A 20,235-nucleotide genomic window follows, 5' to 3' on the forward strand; every position below is an offset into this window, starting at 1 on the left:
ACTTCATTGTTGATGGACTGAAAGAAGCAAACGAGTCCATTACGGTAGGTTGACTGCTTTCACTTTCAACCTCAACATCTGGAACACTGGTAAGGGATGGTACTTTAGTCTCATCTGTATCAACATGTTGTGTTACTGCAAGTGATAGTGGTATTGACTCCACAGTGCTGGATACAGATGGAGATACGTCACTGAAAACAGAGCTTGCATTCAATATATCTGTGGTGTCATCACTTGAACGTTCTACATCCATTGGAGTTGTGTCCGAATAGGTCATTGTCTTATCAGTCAAAGGAGAAACAGAATTCTTTTCTGTCTGATCTGAGAGAGCACTGGAGTAAACGTCAGCTGGAGTTGCTGTTGACTGCTCCGTGGTGATCTTTGCGGAAGCTGTGGGAAGTGCAGTGAGATTTCTGATCATTTCAGGCGTCTGATCCCCTGAACCCTCTTCTGTTGATGTCAGAAAAGAACTTTCCTCTGGTGTTAATGAATATTCATCGAACTTGCTTGTGGTGACAGATTTTTCCGTACCAGATGACACTGATATTGGCTTCTGAGTACTGAAGACAGATGAGGATGAAGTAAAAGCACCTTTTGAAGTATCACTTGAAAGCACTGTTGTTGTTATGATGCTTGAGACTTCAGGGAAAACAGTAGTGCTGTCTCCAGAAAAATCTGTATCTGTGGCACTCAGGAAGGATGTAGTTTCTGACTTCATTGTTGACGGACTGAATATTTCAGTAGAATCAGTCGTTGCAATGGATCCATAAGACTGAGTAGTGGTTGGCTCATTTTTTTTCTTCTCTTCATGCGGAGTGGCAGGTGTGGAAGTTTGTTCTAACACACTAGTGCCAGGACTAGGTGTTTGATGAGTGCATCCTGATTGTACTATATTTGAAGTTACTTTACTTTCCATTTGGGCTTTAGCTTCTGTATGTGTAAAGGTTAAACATGAAGATAATGCTAAGGTAGAGATATGTGGATGTGGGCTGGTTGTAAACATATTTACAGTTTGGACTACTGAACCCTCCTCCTGCGTTATAGATACCGCATCAGTTCCAACTCTCTCTGTAGAGGAAGTTAAACGTATTGGGCTGACTCTAATCCCTCCTTGACTTGTGATTTTATCCTCCGGAGTTTCAATCGGTGCTTCAGATTTTGAAGATTCAGTACCTCCTGCAGCTGGTGTGACCTCAGCCTTGGCTATCTGCTTAAGAGAGGGTGCACTACTAAATACTGAAGAAGTTGTTGTGCTTAAGGTAAATCCTTCTGTGGTCTGGATCTCTTTCCTCCCCTCTACATCTTGAGTGGGGCCTCTTGATGATGTTGCTGTTTCCCTATCAGCGTCAGCGGTGGAAGGACTGTACACAGTCTCTAACACAGACTCTGTGCTGTCTTTAACAGCTGGACTGGGAGATGTGCTCTCTGTTTCCGCTATGATTTCATCTTTATCTTTGTCTGTGTAAAATCTGGTTGGAGAAGTAGTTGGAGATTCATCCTCAGTCTTCTGTCTCTGAGTCAGATTTGAGTCACTTTTCCCATGGGCAGGAGTTCTTCCTGTTTCATGTGTCCCTTTTTGTACAGACATAGTGCTGAAAGCAGGGGTTTTCACATTAGCCTTTGATGTTTGGGTTTCTTTAACTGCTTTGGTTCTCTGTGGCTCAGTTGGTGTTACTGCAGGAAGAAGGTCAGTAGTATCTGTGGAAGCCGAGCCAGCCACAGTTATTTGTGGAGTTTCCAGTGGAATCTTGTCTTCTACTGTTGTGGCAATAACAGAGGTTAAGTCTTTGTGTTTTTGGCCTTTTGTGGTCAGATCATCCCCTAATTGAGGAGGCATTGATTCAACGGTTGGCCCTCTGTCAGGCTCAGAGACAACCATATATGGGGTTTCTGTAAAAGCCAGAGGTTCTGTAGGTTCCTGTGTAGATTTAGTGAAGCTACCATCAGAGAAATCAGTCAAAATCTGGGTACCTTTGGCCTCTTTTTCTTCCACGCTTTGAGGCTCCAATGTGATCTCTTGTTTACCATTAATAAAGCTGATACCTGGGGTGATGGTTATGGTAGCTTGTGGGAAACGTTCTGGGTCTCTGCTTTGTATGATTGTCTCACCAACACCTACAGAGGGAGTGGGATGGTCCAGCAAAACTGGTGTGGCAAGAGACTGAGCATTCTGTGATTCTGAAGCCTGGTTAGCTGTAAAGAAAATAAAGGAAAATTAGCACATGAATATTTAGTTTATGCATTAAAAAAAATACCCAAGGAACAATGTTAACATATGAAAAGGCAGCAAAATTACACCATTCCTAACTTCCTATTTCTTCATTCAACATTGCTGTAATTCACATGCTAGCATCACAAAGCTATCGTGTATAGCACAGTGCTGTATAGTACATATGGTACAACTGTTAATCTGAATATGACTGTGTTGTGGAAGTGTTCAAATTATCATGTTCACTCCTTGTATATAACAAAAAAAGGAAATTCCTTGAAGTAATTCAGATCTTAGCTGTCTAAGTCTAACACAGAAGCAGCATTCTGTTTCCACTGCAGCAATGTTATCATCAGCCGCCTACACTAGAATAGAATAGAATAGAATTCAACTTTATTGTCATTGCACATGCACAGGTACAGGGCAACGAAATGCAGTTTGCATCCATCCAGAAGTGCTTTAGTGATATAGATATATTACAATATATATTAGCAATAATATAGATATGTGAGTATATTACACTATGTTGCCAAATGGGTTTATTTATTCCTATAAATAAACAAGATTTGTCTGGCTGGAAGTAGTCCACATACTGTTTAAAAGGTAGTGGCTTTAGACTGCTGCAAAAAATATGTTCATCCAAAGCGCTTTACTTAGGAAACAGTGAACAAAAAAATGAACTTTACTGAAAATGGACCTGATAACTGAGGCACAGCATGGCCTGTCCTCTCTGGAAATCATCTGTTTAGCCTCATTACAAGAGTGAACATTTCCACTTTTACTTTGCAAGCAAAGAAAAGAAAGGAAAAGCCCGTTGATACTAAGCCATAGAATTATGAATTTAACAAAGATGATAACATATACAGTGCTGGCTGTAGAAAGAAAAGCTGTGATTAATCTTAAAATTAACAGTGTTGCTATGCTCCTTACCCATGTTTGCATCTGTTCATAAACAAATTGAATAACCTCTACCTCCTTCTCTCTCTCTGTTTCTGCCACTTGTTCTCTCTCTCTCTCTCTCTCTCTCTCTCTCTCTCTCTCTCTCTCTCTCTCACTCTCTCTCTCACTCTCTCTCTCTCTCTCACTCCTTTCCCACAAATGACGATTAACAAAAATTACTGGTTGCAACAATAACACCTGCAGTAGCTCAGCTTTGCAAAAAGACACCTGTTAGAAATCCAGGTAAGGCCTGGGAACTAGGCAATATTCCCACTTGTCGGATCCACACACATTCAGAAACTATCCGTCTCTCACACACAACAACACACACACAGTCCTTCTCTGGTCTTCATCACCTGTCAGCATTATGTAGCTGTCCAACTTTCAAAGAAGCACAAGTTCAGCTTGCATTCAAGATTAGTTACAAATTAGGTAAATACTTCAATGAACTGGACAAACTGGGATTTACCTAAAAACTCTCCTATTTTGTTCTTGTTCTACTCCCAACCAGTATTTAAAGATTTGGGTTGAGGGAAATTAGAGTTAAATGTGTAACAACTGCTGGAATTGTTTTTTAAAAGCAATCATTTTTTAACAATCACATTTTTTAGTTTAAACATTTTGAAGTCGTTTTACATATTGAGTTTTAATAACTCATAATGGGCATGAATGTCATGATAATTGATTTTCTTTTCTTTTCTTTTTTGTCTTTAATGACTTTTAAAAACAAGAATTGGGTGCACAAGTTTTAATTTAGTTTGGATTTTCTCTATTCCACACAGTATCAAAAGTGTACACACAGGCTCAAATATATACTCTCACTTAAATACCTATGGCCATTTAACTTGTCTTTAGCTGACTTCTCTTTAACTGACTAGGGCTGTTAGTTTATCTGCCAGCACAAAAAAGATTTTTGATGGCACTCACTGGATTGACCACTAATCAGAACAATGGGAAGGTTCAAGGAATTCATTCAAGTTCTAAACTGTAGATTAGCACAAGTTGGGAAGATCTCTTGGAGCTATTTATAAGCAACTGCAGATTTAAAGACCATCAGTTATTCGTATGTGTCACTTTACCAGGTCTGGAAGAAGAACCAAACTGTCGCCCTCAGATGAGAGGAAATTGGATGTTCAGGAACAACCTAGGAGCCACAGAGGCTTAATCCTGTCATGAAACTCCTGGAAGAGCAGTGTCACAGTCCACAGTGAAGTAATTTTTACATCACCATTGACTGAGATGGTGCCGACCAAGAAAGAAGCTTATGCTTCTAAATTGACATCCTTAACCTCAACAGAAATTTGCAGCTGTCTACATGAACAAGCTTTTCCAGAGAAAGTCTTTGTCTTGTCTGACCATAAAACCTAACAGCAATTACAAGAGTTATGTTTGGAGGAATAAAGGTGAGGCTTTAGCACAGAACACTGTACAAGCTGCTAAGTATGGTGGTGGTGATAGCATCATGCTCTGGAACTGTTTTGCTTCCAGTGGTACTGGTTGATTGCACAAAGTTAATGAAATTATCAAGGAGGTCTACCTCCAAATTTTTCAACTTCATCTCAAATCAACAGCTAGACAGTTGAAACTTTTGGGTTTTCCAAGAGGACAATCCCAAACACACATCAAAACTGGTTTTGGAATGTATAAAGCAGGCTAACATTAAGCTTCTGGAATGGCCTTCCCAAAGCGCAAACCTCAACCCTATTGAAAATTTGCAGATGACACTTAAAAGCCACTTAAAGGCCATTTAAACCAACAACTTTAAATTAACTCTACCAATGCTGCCAAGAGGACAGTTCAAACATCAAGCCAGAATTATGCCAAAATACCAAAAGTGTCTAGTCAAGGTGCAACTTTCTAGGAGGCTTTAAACCAAACACTAGTGGGGAAGTATGCATAGGTTTGAAACAGTATGCATCAGAAAAATCTAAAGTAAATTCAAATTCATTGTTCAATGATTGTATGCTGTGCAATCATTCAACCCTAACAAAAGAACGGGTCAAAGAAATCATTAAAAGCCCCCAACTTCAGTGCAATCCATATCCATGAATAACTTATGTAGACTACAACTAGGTCAAGATGAGACGCAGGACAAAAGGTTACAGCAGAAAATACTGCATGGAAACTTGGTGGACAGGTAGAGCATGAGCGAGTGTGGGACTGGCCTTAATGGAGATTACGATCCTTGTCTGCTTCTAGTTTTGTATATGCATGATAAGGGAGTGCTGTCAACAAAGCTAGCACAGCAATGTTGAAACACAGCAACTCACACCCAGCCCTTATTAATTTGTTTCAAATAAGTCTTAGAATTTTGTAAGGTTACCTGGTGGAAGTGGACAGGCAAGTGATATTAGCTGTTAGCACTAGCTAACAAATGCTAACAACTAACATGTGAGCTCAGTGGTGCAAATAACAATATGACAGGGATTTCCAGTGAATTTAATTACCTGAATTTAACAATTACCATACAATACCAGGTCTCCATAGCACTATATCTATATCAAAGTGAAGTGTAGATAACTTAACCTGCACCACCTTGTGGTACTGAGGCATATTCATATTCATAGACTCTAGGTATTAGAGTTTCCACTATTTTCTGATTGTCTCTTAGTGTTATAAGTTTGATAGCTCTCACCAATGGAGATGTTGTCAAAGCTAAGTATTTCTGTGCACAACACAGTTATACAGGAGTGTAATTCCAACAAGGTAAAATAGGTGAGGGTTGTTAGAGTTTACTGCATAAATGTATGTGAGAGGGTTAAAAGTACAAACCTTGCACAAAATAGCATTAATAAGTATAATTAAAGTGCAATCCTCTTATCAAGGACTTTACAAAAATGCAATTAAGCCCACTTCTAAAAATGTTAAGTACTCTTATAAAGATTTGTTTAGCAAGCTTTCGTGGACTGGATGTTAAATAGATGTTTAATTACTGTAAGAATGTACTGTTGGTGGTTTTGTGACATCTGTGGTTGCCACGCCTCAGAGTACCAATATTTCAACAAGTCATAATATGCCATATAAACACTAAGCACTAAACAATGAATTTAACTGTCAGCAATTAATCAGAAACACATGTGCACAGTTCACAATAACTCTGACAGATTTTGAGGTGCTCTAAACAACAATTCATTGATATTATTGTGCACTTTGTTACCATGCATCCAGACGGCACACTCTTCCCAGTGCCACAATATTTTCCAAAAGCTTTTCCCACACAAACTGGGAGGGCAGAAAAGAGAGTGTCTCAGCTGAGCTACATCACATGATGTAGCAGTAAAAGTAGCTATAATCACCCACTTTGGTCAGGCAGCCTCCAGCTGTCCTGACAGAGAATGGAGACTGTGAGTTAGAAATGACATCATCTTTTGAGGTGGTGTCCAGTCTGCACTGAAGAAAGGCATCTGTGGTTACTCAGGTAGACTGCCAACACACCTCTGCTATTGCCAGGCTGGCTGTCAGCAAGCTAGTACGTGCACACACGAGGAGAGAAATACTGCAGCTGCATAGTTATTTGCAGTACAAATACAGAAGTACAGACAGAGTTTGTATTTCTTTCACAGAGAGGGCTCTCTTACACAAGCAATGTCATGTGCATTCTTGGCATCTAAACCAACAACACTGGATATACACAGTGCTTATGGCCACATTAGCACTTTCATTGTGTATAATTTGGAAAGCAGATCATTGCTCTCTCAGGTGGGCTTAGAACCTACCACAAAGTTATTCTCAGTTTCTGCAAAATGACCAGTTCATTCACTTGTATGCTTTCCAATTTAGCAGATCCCTACCCTTCAACACAGACTGCTCTCCAGGGACAAGAAATGAGTCACCATAACAATATTTGAAGCTCAGATGCAAAATTCATGGAGCAAAAAACGGTGCAGCTGCTGTTTGCATGTGAGATCATCCAATGTTGGCCCAATGAAGCCAGTATAGAGGAACACAGAAGTGCCACTGATGATTGCTTAATGAGTTCCCTGGCTGTAACTGACTCATACAACCAAATCACTGCTTGCTAAAAGATTTCACAACTAAGTGTAAGGATCAGATTTAAAGACTTCTTCATAAAGCTTTCATGTCTGCTTTGTGGCTTCTGATGTCCCCTGTGGTGAACAGCTCACAGCTCCTTACTATCATTCAGTCTGACTTTTGGAGCTTTATTAAAATAATAGACCATCATTTATCTTTAGAAATTTAGTTCTCTTGTGCTCGTGGTTGGGAAGTTATGCAAACAAGACCACCACTGAAAGCAACATTTAGTGATTTTCACGTTTTACTGTGACAAAATATATTTAAATTATTCCAACAATTTAAAACATAGTTTCAGTCTCAAACATTTGAATTATGCACAAAACCAGGTTATTTTATCTCACTATTAAATATAAACAGCTATAACAATAGAATTTACTGTTTTGGGAAATAATCCCATCAAAAACTGCAGTGAATCATTTATGATCAGCTTGTCCAAAGGCTTGGGCTTTAACTCACAGATGGCGCTGGTCACACTCTCTAAATGTCTCTCTTTGCTTCATATTATTATTATCTTTCTCTTCCTGTGTTTTTTTTTTTTGTCAAAATCATCCTGAAATTACAGTGGGGCAAAAAAGTATTTAGTCAGCCACCGATTGTGCAAGTTCCCCCACTTAAAATGATGACAGAGGTCAGTAATTTGCACCAGAGGTACACTTCAACTGTGAGAGACAGAATGTGAAAAAAAAATCCATGAATCCACATGGTAGGATTTGTAAAGAATTTATTCGTAAATCAGGGTGGAAAATAAGTATTTGGTCACCTCAAACAAGGAAAATCTCTGGCTCTCACAGACCTGTAACGTCTTCTGTAAGAAGCTTTTCTGTCCCCCACTCGTTACCTGTATGAATGGCACCTGTTTGAACTCATCATCTGTATAAAAGACACCTGTCCACAGCCTCAAACAGTCAGACTCCAAACTCCGCCATGGCCAAGACCAAAGAGCTTTCGAAGGACACCAGGAAAAGTATTGTAGACCTGCACCAGACTGGGAAGAGTGAATCTACAATAGGCAAGCAGCTTGGTGTGAAAAAATCAACTGTGGGAGCAATCATCAGAAAATGGAAGACATACAAGACCACTGATAATCTCCCTCGATCTGGGGCTCCACGCAAGATCTCATCCCGTGGGGTCAAAATGATCATGAGAACGTTGAGCAAAGATCCCAGTACCACACGGGGGGACCTGGTGAATGACCTGCAGAGAGCTGGGACCAAAGTAACAAAGGTCACCATCAGTAACACACTAGAACGGCAGGGAATCAAATCCCGCAGTGTCAGACGTGTTCCGCTGCTGAAGCCAGTGCATGTCCAGGCCCGTCTGAAGTTTGCCAGAGAGCACATGGATGATACAGCAGAGGATTGGGAGAATGTCATGTGGTCAGATGAAACCAAAGTAGAACTTTTTGGTATAAACTCAACTCGTCGTGTTTGGAGGAAGAAGAATACTGAGTTGCATCCCAAGAACACCATACCTACTGTGAAGCATGGGGGTGGAAACATCATGCTATGGGGCTGTTTTTCTGCCAAGGGGACAGGACGACTGATCCGTGTTAAGGACAGAATGAATGGGGCCATGTATCGTGAGATTTTGAGCCAAAACCTCCTTCCATCAGTGAGAACTTTGAAGATGAAACGAGGCTGGGTCTTCCAACATGACAATGATCCAAAACACACCGCCCGGGCAACAAAGGAGTGGCTCCGTAAGAAGCATTTGAAAGTCCTGGAGTGGCCTAGCCAGTCTCCAGACCTCAACCCCATAGAAAATCTGTGGCGGGAGTTGAAAGTCCGTGTTGCTCGGCAACAGCCCCAAAACATCACTGCTCTCGAGAAGATCTGCATGGAGGAATGGGCCAAAATACCAGCTACTGTGTGTGCAAACCTGGTAAAGACCTATAGTAAACGTTTTACCTCTGTTATTGCCAACAAAGGTTATGTTACAAAGTATTGAGTTGTATTTTTGTTATTGACCAAATACTTATTTTCCACCCTGATTTACGAATAAATTCTTTACAAATCCTACCATGTGAATTCATGGATTTTTTTTTCACATTCTGTCTCTCGCAGTTGAAGTGTACCTCTGGTGCAAATTACTGACCTCTGTCATCATTTTAAGTGGGGGAACTTGCACAATCGGTGGCTGACTAAATACTTTTTTGCCCCACTGTATCTGGTTCCCTCAGGCAAAGCATGCCATTCAGCAGCAGTCACTGATAACACATAAACATGTGGTAGGGGTATCCCTCTTACTAAATGACTGAAGACTTACAACCAGTAATTTGAAACACCACAGAACCATGAGTACTCCCTCACTGTAACTAATTATGTTTGAGTCTATGCAAAGACCGTAGTTATATATTATCAAAATTCAGAGATCAAGTCCATTGAACCATAACTTAACCACTACTGTTAACGACCTTAATGGCTCGTACAAATAAGGACAGTAGATTTTAAGCCACCCATTCACCTGATGTAAACAAAATGCTAAAGAAGAAACCCTTTACAGTTGGCTTTGCTATATTCACATATCCGTTTTCTGCATTCTCTCCATAATTTTGTCTTTACAGACCCAAGAGGAACAACCAATTTGCAGCTACTCTACATCAGCAACATTACAATAAATGGGCCTAAAACACAGCAATGTGAACAAAGTGCAAAACTACACTTGTAACATCAGCCTTTCTTTTCATTTGTCACTCCTTTAATCTCACAACAAAACAGAGAAAAAAAACTGCACTGAACAGAAAAATTTCACAAGAAAGCTGAAATATTATGGTATTGTTGGAGCGTCTTACCTGATGCAGTCTGAATCTGCGTAGTGGTGGTCTGGTTATCTGTGATCACTGCAGCTGGATGGGCTGTTGTACTGGCCACCGTTGAAGTCGTTGGAGCAGATATAAAGAACTCTGTACCAAACTCTGCTGCTGTTTCGTCCTCCATCAAGGTGCTACCAATTCGCTCTGTCACCTGAGTGGAAGACTCATCAAAGACATGGACAGCTGCTGAAGATTTCACTTCCTCAGTTAACATTACACTGTCGATCAGGATGATTGTGCCTGGTGAAACTTCAGGTGTTGGTGGTGTCTCAACACTGCTGGCAGTATTTGGTGTCACTGTGGTGGTTACCTTCACCTCACTGACACGATGGGTGTTATTTAAAGGTGGAATGGCTGTGATTGTATCATCAATTCTATTGGTGTCTGAAGGGCTGGCTGAGCCATCTGGTTGGGATGCCCTAGTAGGTGGCTGACCCTCTAAACCTATTATAGGATAAATGTCATCGTAGCTCAAATTATCGTCTGTTGCTATATCACTGATTGAAGGTGATGGTGTTAATTGTGAGGAGCTAAGCATTTCCTCATGGCTAACTTCAGATGATTTGGTCGGAGTGTCAGTGAGATCAGAGATCGATGTGATGTTCCTAGGATCTATGACAGTTTCCTCTGTCTCCCCTTCAGCAAACATGAGCTCGTTGCGGAGAGAAGCATCTGGTATAGGGACGTCAGGCTGAATCGTGCTGACCTGAATTACTGATTGATCATCTGACTCATCATCAGACACTGTGGCATCAGTGCTTTCCACCGTGATCTTAGTTTCTGTGGCTGTGCCACCATGGGCAGCAGCAGTTTCCACAAAGGTTACATTTTGATCATCAGTGCGAGAATCTGGCGCAGCTGTTACATCATCATCGTCCTCATGGTCGTCTTTGATAGTGGGTGCAACTGTTGTGATTAACTCTTCCTCATGGCCTGCTGGGGTGGGGCGAGGTGGAGCCATGCTGGTTGAGAACATAGATGGAGGATCTGTAGAAGAATCTGGAGAAACGTCTGCCTCTGATGTTTTTTCAGATGTCGTAGTTGTCAGAATGGTGCTACTCTCCAGTAAAGGGATGGAGGTACTAGGACTGATGATGTTGGTGGTCATTTCTACCACAGATACATCCACAAAGGAAGTCTGGCTGAATACCATTCTCCTTCCTATACAACATACATAAGCACATGATCACAAAGTCAGAATGAATTTACGTATCAAACAGAGCTTTTGGTTGGCTAAAGTGACATTTCTATCACATTACTGATCTGGATAGCCAAGATTCATTGTTTCATTGTCAGCATTTCACAAACACCATATTGATGTACATTAAGAAGCCAAGATTACAAACAGTAATGTGATTCAGCAGGTCAATTTTAAGTCACCCTTAATAAGTTTGCGAGATAAGTCTAATGAGTCTGTTGCAGTCAATTCGCGATAGCAGCAAAAATAAGTGGCCACCCAATATTTAAATACCAAGTTTCCTAGAAACTTCCCTGTCAAAGGCTTCCTCTCTCATATCTAGCTTTAACAGTTATTCATTAAACTTCTTCAAATAAATTGTTGAAACCACAGTAACAAAGTTTTACTGTGCATTATAGGGCATGGAATCAGTGGGATTACCTCAATTTTATTTGAACAGCCAAGTGCACTTTAAATGTTTCTATGAGCGTGCTCTGTGGGAAAGGGCAACCATGTGTTTAACAGATGAATTAAACACCATATAAATCATAAGTAATCTAGTGTTGTGGTTTGGTCAAGAGCTACCCTGGCTTTTTTATTCGTGTATTCAACCCACCCGATTATCTGAAGAGCAGCCCTTGACTTGATCACTTGATTACAGTGATGGTGTTTAAAGTTTACTATTACAATTATTAAGACGTTCTTTTAACACTGGTTCTCCCCTGTCTTCCCAAGATCACTTTCATCAAAAGTTATCTCATTTACTCATAAACACCAGTGAAGCCGTTTTAGAAAGCTTTCCTCTGGGGTGCAGGCAGAATCTGTAAAGGCAGCTGTTGACCATTACGTAGCAGACCCCTTTCCTCATGAAACTATCTCTGATGTAAGGTGTGACATATGTTTTTCCCTTACAGGAAAAACTGTGCTTGCTCTCAGTGCATTATGTCACCAACGAGTTTGAGCTGTTCCCTTTATTCAGACCTTTGTTTTCTTTAGGCCACTCCAAAAATCAATCAGAGACTAATTTTCCAATTTTCCCACTGCACTACCTCTTCTCTCTTCGTCTTTTTGTCTAATCTAAGTAGAGTCGATTTACACAATATTCCTTTTATTAAGATATGATCAGGCGTGGGAATTCAGGAAATGATGGAGTGAATCCTGCCAAATGAGAGTACTTGAAAAGCACTTACGCTGGGAGTGTAAATACAACACGAGTGAGAGGGCTGACATGAAATACACAGAGCAGAAGCTGAAGGTGGCCCATTTGCGTGAACTCTGCAGGGACTTATCAACACGAGAGTTAGCATGGCCCAGGGGCAGTAAATGGCCAGGCAGTGGGCGGCTTATCTGTCCAACTTCTCATTTGTAAAGATGGAAAGGCCAGGTCAGAGGTCAGCAAGGATGACTGAATTTAGAAGTCCAGCAGTAGCTTTGTCCATTATCCAAACGTCTGCTCTGATAAGTACAAGTGAGAATGACAGACAGCAAACTGACAGAGGAAATGAGAGGTGAAAGATGGAAAGGTGGTAGATAGCGAGGCTAAAAAGGCTGACAGATGTGGCATTAGTTGCTTTTGGTGTTTCTCTAAATGGCAACTATCACCTGTCATTTTCTGTTGTTTTAAGAAAACCGATTAGTTAAGAACACTCACATTTTAAGGGATTAAATCTAATTCTGCCTACTTCCAGTCAACCATGAAACGTCACTATTTATAAAGATCTACAGCTATAATTCCTTTCCCTCTCATGGTCAGTAATTATCACAGTGTGCAGCAAGAGTTGGCGAAAAAAAATTTTTTTTTAAAAATCCTCATGATCTTATTTAGTGTTTAGGTTGATTCTTTGTTATAATGTGCAATTAATTTGACTTTATATATTACCAAGATTGATATCTTTAAATATTCAAAATTGCACTCAAGTGCATTAACTTGTTTTTGTTTGATTCACAATAACATTGAGGTTGTACGAGGGTAAAGCTTAAGAAACCTTGATTAGCCCAGCTGGAAGCAATAAAGAGTCAAACAGATATAAACTGTTCTCATTCTCTTAAGCAAACTTTTGGTCATTATTCCTCAATCAAGAAAAAAAAGTCAGTCTTTTGCTTTCAAAGAAAACAGAGTTTACCACTATGAATTCACTTTTCTCTTGGCTCGCTTTTTTGCCTCAGAAATGGGCGGGAGACAAACTTTGAGACAGTGAGGTCAACGGGATGCTGTAGTCTGGCACATGACATGCCGTGCTCAGAAGAAAATCCTCCCTCAGCGTTGCTCATGTTGCTGTTACTGAAACTATGCAATCGCAAGGCGTGAAACAGACGCAAACTAAGAGGGAGGAAAGAGAGGCTTTCAGATATGTTAAAAAGGTCAATGTGATTCAGATATGGAAAAGTGTAATGTGGTGCAAAGACACAGAAAATCAAAGGGTGGAGAAGCAGGAGTGAATGTAGGAGATGAGATCATAGCTCCTTACAGTCAAGCATGGTTTTGTTAGGGAGTGGTCTGTGTCTTTGGTCACTTTCTGTCTCTTCTAACATATACGTCGCATATGTAGGTAACACTTTGTTCCATTACAAACTCCAAATGCAATAAGGAGTAACAACAGGAATCTTGGAGTGAGTTTTTACCTTTAAAGCAGTAAGCCCCAAACTTTCTAGTTGGTTCTGGGAAGCCAGTCTGATTTCTGTAGCGATACATGGTCCTCACGCCGAGTTGGCCTCCGCCACACTTAGTTCTGGGGACTGCGACAGGATGCCGTACGCTGCCATCGGAGAGCCAGCCGTAGTCACATCTGTCCAGCCCCTGTCTCCAAGCAGCATGCAGCTGTCCGGGACTTGCCAGGACAGCTTTCCTCTTTTTACACTCTTCACTGGCTTCTTCAAAAGTCATCTTATGGGTCACGGGAGCATAAAAGACTTGACCTGATAAAAAATAATGAGAAACAGTGGCAAATGTAGATGCACATAGGCGAAATAGCAACAAATCATCTGTGGTCACAGCAACACAAAAAGAGGGTTTATTACCTAGTAGATCAGAAGTAATTTCTCCTTTAAAATGTATTTATTATTTTTAGATTGAAAACATACTGAAATAGCCTATACTTTAGATTTTTACTCCATTCTGACCTTTCAGAAAAGACCAACACAGCTGACATCAGTCACAGCTGTGCAGGGCAGAGACCCAAAACATCTCCCACCAATCATATTTAGGACAACAGTAGTTCTTTCATTATATTATTCTGAGGTGGGATAGCAATGCTGAAAATGTGCCTGGCCTGTCCATAAATATGTTTGTATTGCAGGACATTAGGTTTCCCCAAAGTGGGTAGAGCAAACACCTGCTGTTTCCTTCCTTCATGTTCATGTCAGAATCTCTGCAGAATGACCAGTGTGAACGTTTGTCTATGCTCACAGGATTATATAAATGAAAAGGGTACTAAAAGCCAAGATCTTAACTAAAACCAAACAACATTAAGAGACGATGGCAGACTGCCTATATGTTTTCAGTTAGTTTTGGGCGTAACGTTTCAAATATCCCTTGATGGTTTCATCCCATTGATTTACCATGGCATTGAGATTAGGAGATGTCGTTCACACAGGAATGTTTTCCCTTTTAAAAACAGATAACATACGTTATATCCTCAAAAAACCTATTTGATTTCAGTATTTTACACGGTGGTTTTACTGGACCCTTCCTGCTCTTTAGATATCATATTGATGACTGCTATAAGCATAAATGGAGTTCACATTTTGTTTAGCTATATTATAAGATCCCTGGAATTACATAACTATAGAAAAAAAGCAGTCAGTGTCTTGCAGCTCACTCATTAATTTTCATGGTTAATTTATGGCCAAGTTATTACACTTAACAACCTCGAACACATCAAACCACATCCGCCAAGCATGTCTGTTCCTAGATCATAAATGGTCAGAAAACTGAGACAATATTACAATATAATGGAAATGAATATTCAGGTTGTTGTGGGGTGCCAAAACTTTCCTTGTTCAGTTCCAGAGGAAGACCGCTGTAACATGTCAGTCATCTCTATCGATTTTGTCCTTTCATTTCTCGTCCATCTCTATTCTCTAATGCACACAATAATGATGAGGGGTGTGTATATGCATATGTGTATATGTCCTCAGCGGATGGGTTCACGTTTATGACTCGAAGACTGTGACAAATATATTTGAACATATATTGTGTTGACTAAGATGACTGCGCAGTACAAATCCTAAGGTAGCTGATAAAGCACTTTAGTAAATAACAGGAATAACAGGATGGACAGAGAAAAAAGACAAACTAAGACTTCCCATAAACTGGGCCAAAGACCTTTAATAACCCCATTATCACATTTTTGTTGGTGTCTCATTCAAAAACCACTGTAGAAAATATGTTTCAAGTCCCACTTATAAGGAAACTGGAAAAAGGTCACCCACATTCACCAGCTTTTATATTTAAACAAGAACAAAAGTGTGTTTCCAAACTGTAAAAATTAAATGTACTTAAGCACGGATGATGATTTGAAGGCTTCTTAAGTTCAGACTAAACATGGGTCAGTGCTACGGAAGGACAATCCACTACTTACCATCCAGTTTGCCTACATAACAGTACACATCGTAGGTCTCTGTAGGTTTTCTGGTTCCATACGACCTGACACCAGGTTTATTAGGAAGGTTGCCATGACAGCCCTCTCTTGGCCTTGTAATTGGGTATCTGTATAAAAAAAGAGAAACAAAGAGCCATTTTAAAGTCTTTGTCTTTCACATCACTCCAGAATTCAGTCGGACATATAGAGCATACGTGATTAAACAGCAGTGTTGTTGTCTCTGGGACAGGCAACTGAAATGCAGCTAACCTCACTGTCTGGTCAGCAATCCAACCGGCATCGCATTGATCAAAGCCGTCCTCATAGGCTGCTTTCAGTTGCTCATAGGTTGCAATGTTTGCTCCAACGTTTTCACAAGTTTGTACAGCTTTCTGGTAGTCCAAAGTGTACCTGCTGATGCTTGATCGGTAGTGAAAGACAACACCTAACGATAAGCAGTGAAAAATGAAAATGAAAATTAAAAACTCAGGCATAGAGTGATCTGGAAGTCATTAGTTTAACTTCAGCGCTGTAAATTATGGCAAACGTCCTATAAAGCACCCTCTATGTGTGATATAACTAGGTCACTCAGCTTCTTCGGAAAGAAGGATCTCTGCAATAAATGGAGGAGCGACACAAAATGCAGTTCACCACAAACAAACGAGAGAACTCCATATGATGCCATGGCCCTGAAATCCCCATATTTGTGGACAGTAAATAGACGCAAAAGATATGATTGATAGTCATAATTAACATTGCAGAGAGTTGGAAAAGAGGTTATGCAGATTGTAAACCAGTGAAAACCAAAACTATCTGAGTGTCCCCCCCCACCCATGTTTTCTACATGAGTTATATCTCCCAGCGTACTTCTCAAATGAGAGCATGTAGAATGCACATGACACTAGGTAAGGATTGATGACCCCACCCTCCACCTCACCACATCCCCTACCAGCATAAGGGCGCTATCATTTTTAGGATGCTGAAGAATACTGCCTCCCACAGACATACTAACGCTTCCTGTGTGCCCGTAAAATGAAATAAAAAATCTATACTGACACGGTGGCACCCAATATTACAGCAATGCACTGTGTTTGAATGGATAATGAACTGATAATCACTGGAACTAAGGCACTGCTGTGGCTGATATGGAAAATTACCAAAAAAAAGGTCATCTGACTCTTTTTCAAGAGAGCGTCACCTCTAAAATAAAAGCTGTGGTTACTCTGCATGACTAACGGTTAGCTGCTGCTATCAATGTAAGCAAAAGGACGCCCATAACTTTCCCATCCTGTTTACATTTCTGTCAGCACTTGTGTGGCATTTCACTATTATTAAGTTTTGCAGCATCCCACCTCTACAATTTTAAAGTTTTTGTCTAATTCCACCATAATAGAGGAAGGATACTGGGAATCTCTTACCGCTGACATCAAGGTTAACAGTATCCTGGGTGTCTTCAATCCCGAACATGACCTCGCAACGATAAGTGCCAGCGTCACTGGCACGCAGCTTCACAATTGTGAGCGAGGCGTCACCGACAACTTCAGGGTGGCTGGGTACTGATACACGGTTCCTGTAGCTTGAGCCTAGCTTGATGATCCCATTTTGTGCCACCAGCACCGTGGACTCTGTTCGTCCCTGTATTTTGCTCCATTTGATCCGCAAGTAATCCTTGTTGTAAACGACTGTTCCACTGGGACTGATGACTGGTGCTGAGGTTGGGATTGTGGAAAAGTAGCAGGGAAGATTTACCTTCCCTGAGAGGGACCCTATGACTGGTTGGATGACTGATAATGCATTTGAGGCTGAAAGGCAAAAGGCCAGAGTTAGATGGAGTGCAAGTTCATTTAATGTTTCTATTTTAATGGCAACCTTCTTTATTGTTTTATTTTATTCAAAATGCACATATCTCCTCTTCAATTTTCACTCTTATCCTAACAGATCGAACCAGACAGTATGAAATGCACAAGTCATTTGCACTGATAGGGTGTGACCACTGCACCAAGCCTTTAAAAAAGCATCCATTATGACTTGACTCTTGGAAAGTTAAACCTCAACTTTAAAATGATGGGTGTGGGAACATATTCAACACAAGGGCAGTGTATGTGCAGCATGTCTGCATCAAGTTATAGATAATCAGGGAAAGAGGGAAAGTCATCATGGTTGTATTATTTCATGAAAGTTTGCTGCTAAGCTCTGTGCATGTTCCTGCTTTTTTTAAAAAAGGATAAACTAAATAAGCAAACCCACAAAAACAGAAGTATGTCAGTGAACAGTATTATGTGTATTCTGCATGTCAGATAAAGTTCTAAATGCAAATGGCAATAAGATGATTACAGTTATTTTGGATGGGGTAGAAAAGCATTCACAGGGAATAATGGGAGGAATGCTCCGTGCGGACAGGCCAAGAGGTGTGAGTCTGTGTGCTTCAACAGAGGGTCTTATTAGGATGTGGGATGAAACCAGCTGTTCAGCTTCCAGACTGGAAGCAGAGTCTAATTGAAAGGTGTCCATCCCATACCCAGAGACAGAGACAAAGCTATGTGGACAAGTAGTATGCAGGTCCTAGATTGTAACCCTCAATTCCTCTTGACCTACCGCTAAGTAGAGTCTTGCAGGTTTCACACAGCAAAGACTGGAAGAAACTTATCAAACATGCTAAACAGTTGCTCTGGAGCTATAAGAAGAGTAGAGAAATACAAAGGGGAAAAAGGGCAGAGGCGGGGAGAAGAATGGAGGGAGGGATGTGGGTGGGGAGTGACTAAAAAAAAGAAAAACAGAGAAAATCCAAAACTTAGGCATGGAGCCAGGGAGCAGGAGAAAGAGGAGTGACTAAAAAACAAGGGAGGAGAACTAACCCATTCAAAGCTTACCTGTTGCAGCTGCAGCTTCACAGAGGCAATATAACCACAGGACATGCTTTATATTCAGTATCATCTGTTGGAAAGAAGAAGAAAAAAGGAAAGGGAGTGCAGCTTAGGAAGCAAGAAATTTAAAGTTTAAATGTTAATTGCATCCACATTTGGCTTATGGAGAAATGCAACTCCTACAGTAGGTTATAACAGACAAGTCTGTTTAAGCACTTTTCTAACATTATGGTCTGTAGAGAAAAAAAATACTCCCCATTTATTAAGCATGTGTATTCGCAAAATATCCACATGAAAAAATAGATGTTCCAACGGGCTAAAGTGTGATTTTAATACGTTTAATACGTTGTGTTTATAATATCTAACATTACCAAGCATGATCTTTTATTCGTCTCTAACTAAGATGTTGAGCTTTGTATGTCTCGGGGGTTCAGATGTAAGACTCCCTGTGGGGTCGGAGTTGTGAGTTTGTGGAGACAGAAGGACAGGAGCACCGAGCCCCTCACCCTCATTTGCACCCCGCTGTATAAACACATGCGGTGGGTCGCAGTGCTAACTGAAAACTAGTATTGTTTGTTTTCAAAGGGAGACAATCTCGCACTAATGGCAACTGGCAGGTTCAAAAGATCATCCTCTAAAATACTGCAGGATGGCAGTCTGCGCCTTTAACTCCCACGAGCTCCACGTCGATTCAATTGAACCATTCTAACGGAAAATAAATGAGACTTTAAAAATATTTTAATACCATATATCGACGGAGGATATATTGCTCTTAGCTTAACGTGAAATAATTTAGTCATATTTACACAAAGACATGCATGACTTGATGTAATTGCTGAAGTTTTTTAAACCCTCTTTCTCTCTCTAGGAAAGCTGAAAAACGAATACAGATCAATACTGAAGCATCACAGGGAAACTAATTGGTTGCAGGCTTTTACAGTTCGAGCGCAGTTCAGGGATGTCCCTTGCTATGAAGCACAATCGTCCGCTTTAAGTACAGTTATTGATTCAAAACCTCACTTTTGGCAATAGCAACACTTTATGCGACGGTTCTTCTTCTCAGGAACACCTGTTGCTTCTGGACACTCCACAGAAATTATGACATGGGTGGCATGGTCACTCCAATTTCTAACAACTGACTGCGGAGTAATCTCCAGTCCACAGACTCGTTTTTCTGAATTGTTTGTCTTACTCGTCAAGAAACATCTGCACATCGGTGCAGGTTATCTGAGGACAACATCGTGGCGCGTGTGTTTGTCTTAAACGACTTGTGTTCTTAAAAGTTGCATTCATTTGATTTAATATTTGTTTAATGTTATAGCAAAATACACATTGAAAAAGCAACAAACCAACAATAGGAAATCAGTTATTTTGCAAAGAATTGTCTCAATTCTTCCTTAATTCAAAGATAACTATCCAAACAGAAATAAACTTACCTTTAAATGATTTTTATTCCATAAAATGTACAAAAATAGATTTACGTCCTTATACGGAATTAGTCCCGGTCCGCAACATGCGTGCGTAAAAAAGTGCCTAAATAGGTCTGTTCCACATTGGAAGCAGCACTTATCTTCCCCTTGATGCTCCGCAGTTGTAGTGTCCTGCTCTGGAATGATGGG

At 40.5% G+C, this 20,235-nt stretch overlaps 1 protein-coding gene across 1 annotated transcript; it reads right to left on the reverse strand.

Moving 5' to 3' along the window:
* Positions 1-6,453: 6,453 nt before the first annotated feature.
* LOC146696870 (uncharacterized) lies at positions 6,454-18,686 on the reverse strand. Its single transcript, XM_085474227.1, has 7 exons — positions 18,623-18,686; positions 17,171-17,554; positions 16,023-16,197; positions 15,753-15,880; positions 13,795-14,088; positions 9,975-11,156; positions 6,454-6,473 (listed from the first exon to the last, which is right to left on the reverse strand). The coding sequence occupies exons 1-7, from the start codon at positions 18,684-18,686 to the stop codon at positions 6,454-6,456; spliced, it is 2,247 nt and encodes a 748-aa protein (XP_085330353.1).
* Positions 18,687-20,235: the final 1,549 nt, after the last annotated feature.

The sequence above is a fragment of the Copadichromis virginalis genome, linkage group LG12 (assembly GCF_057382275.1).
Source record: "Copadichromis virginalis isolate Kocher_CV1m ecotype Utaka linkage group LG12, C_Virginalis_male_GT1.1, whole genome shotgun sequence".
Taxonomy (NCBI): Eukaryota; Metazoa; Chordata; class Actinopteri; order Cichliformes; family Cichlidae; genus Copadichromis; species Copadichromis virginalis.

Excerpts from the sequence above, each read along its gene's own strand:
- LOC146696870 (XM_085474227.1), bottom strand. The coding sequence starts at position 18,686 with ATGATACTGAATATAAAGCATGTCCTGTGGTTATATTGCCTCTGTGAA. Across the intron at positions 15,881-16,022 it reads ATTGCTGACCAGACAGTGAG|ATACCCAATTACAAGGCCAA; the intron begins GTTAGCTGCATT and ends TTTTTTATACAG. Across the intron at positions 6,474-9,974 it reads GCAGATTCAGACTGCATCAG|GACAGCTGGAGGCTGCCTGA; the intron begins GTAAGACGCTCC and ends ATTCTCTGTCAG.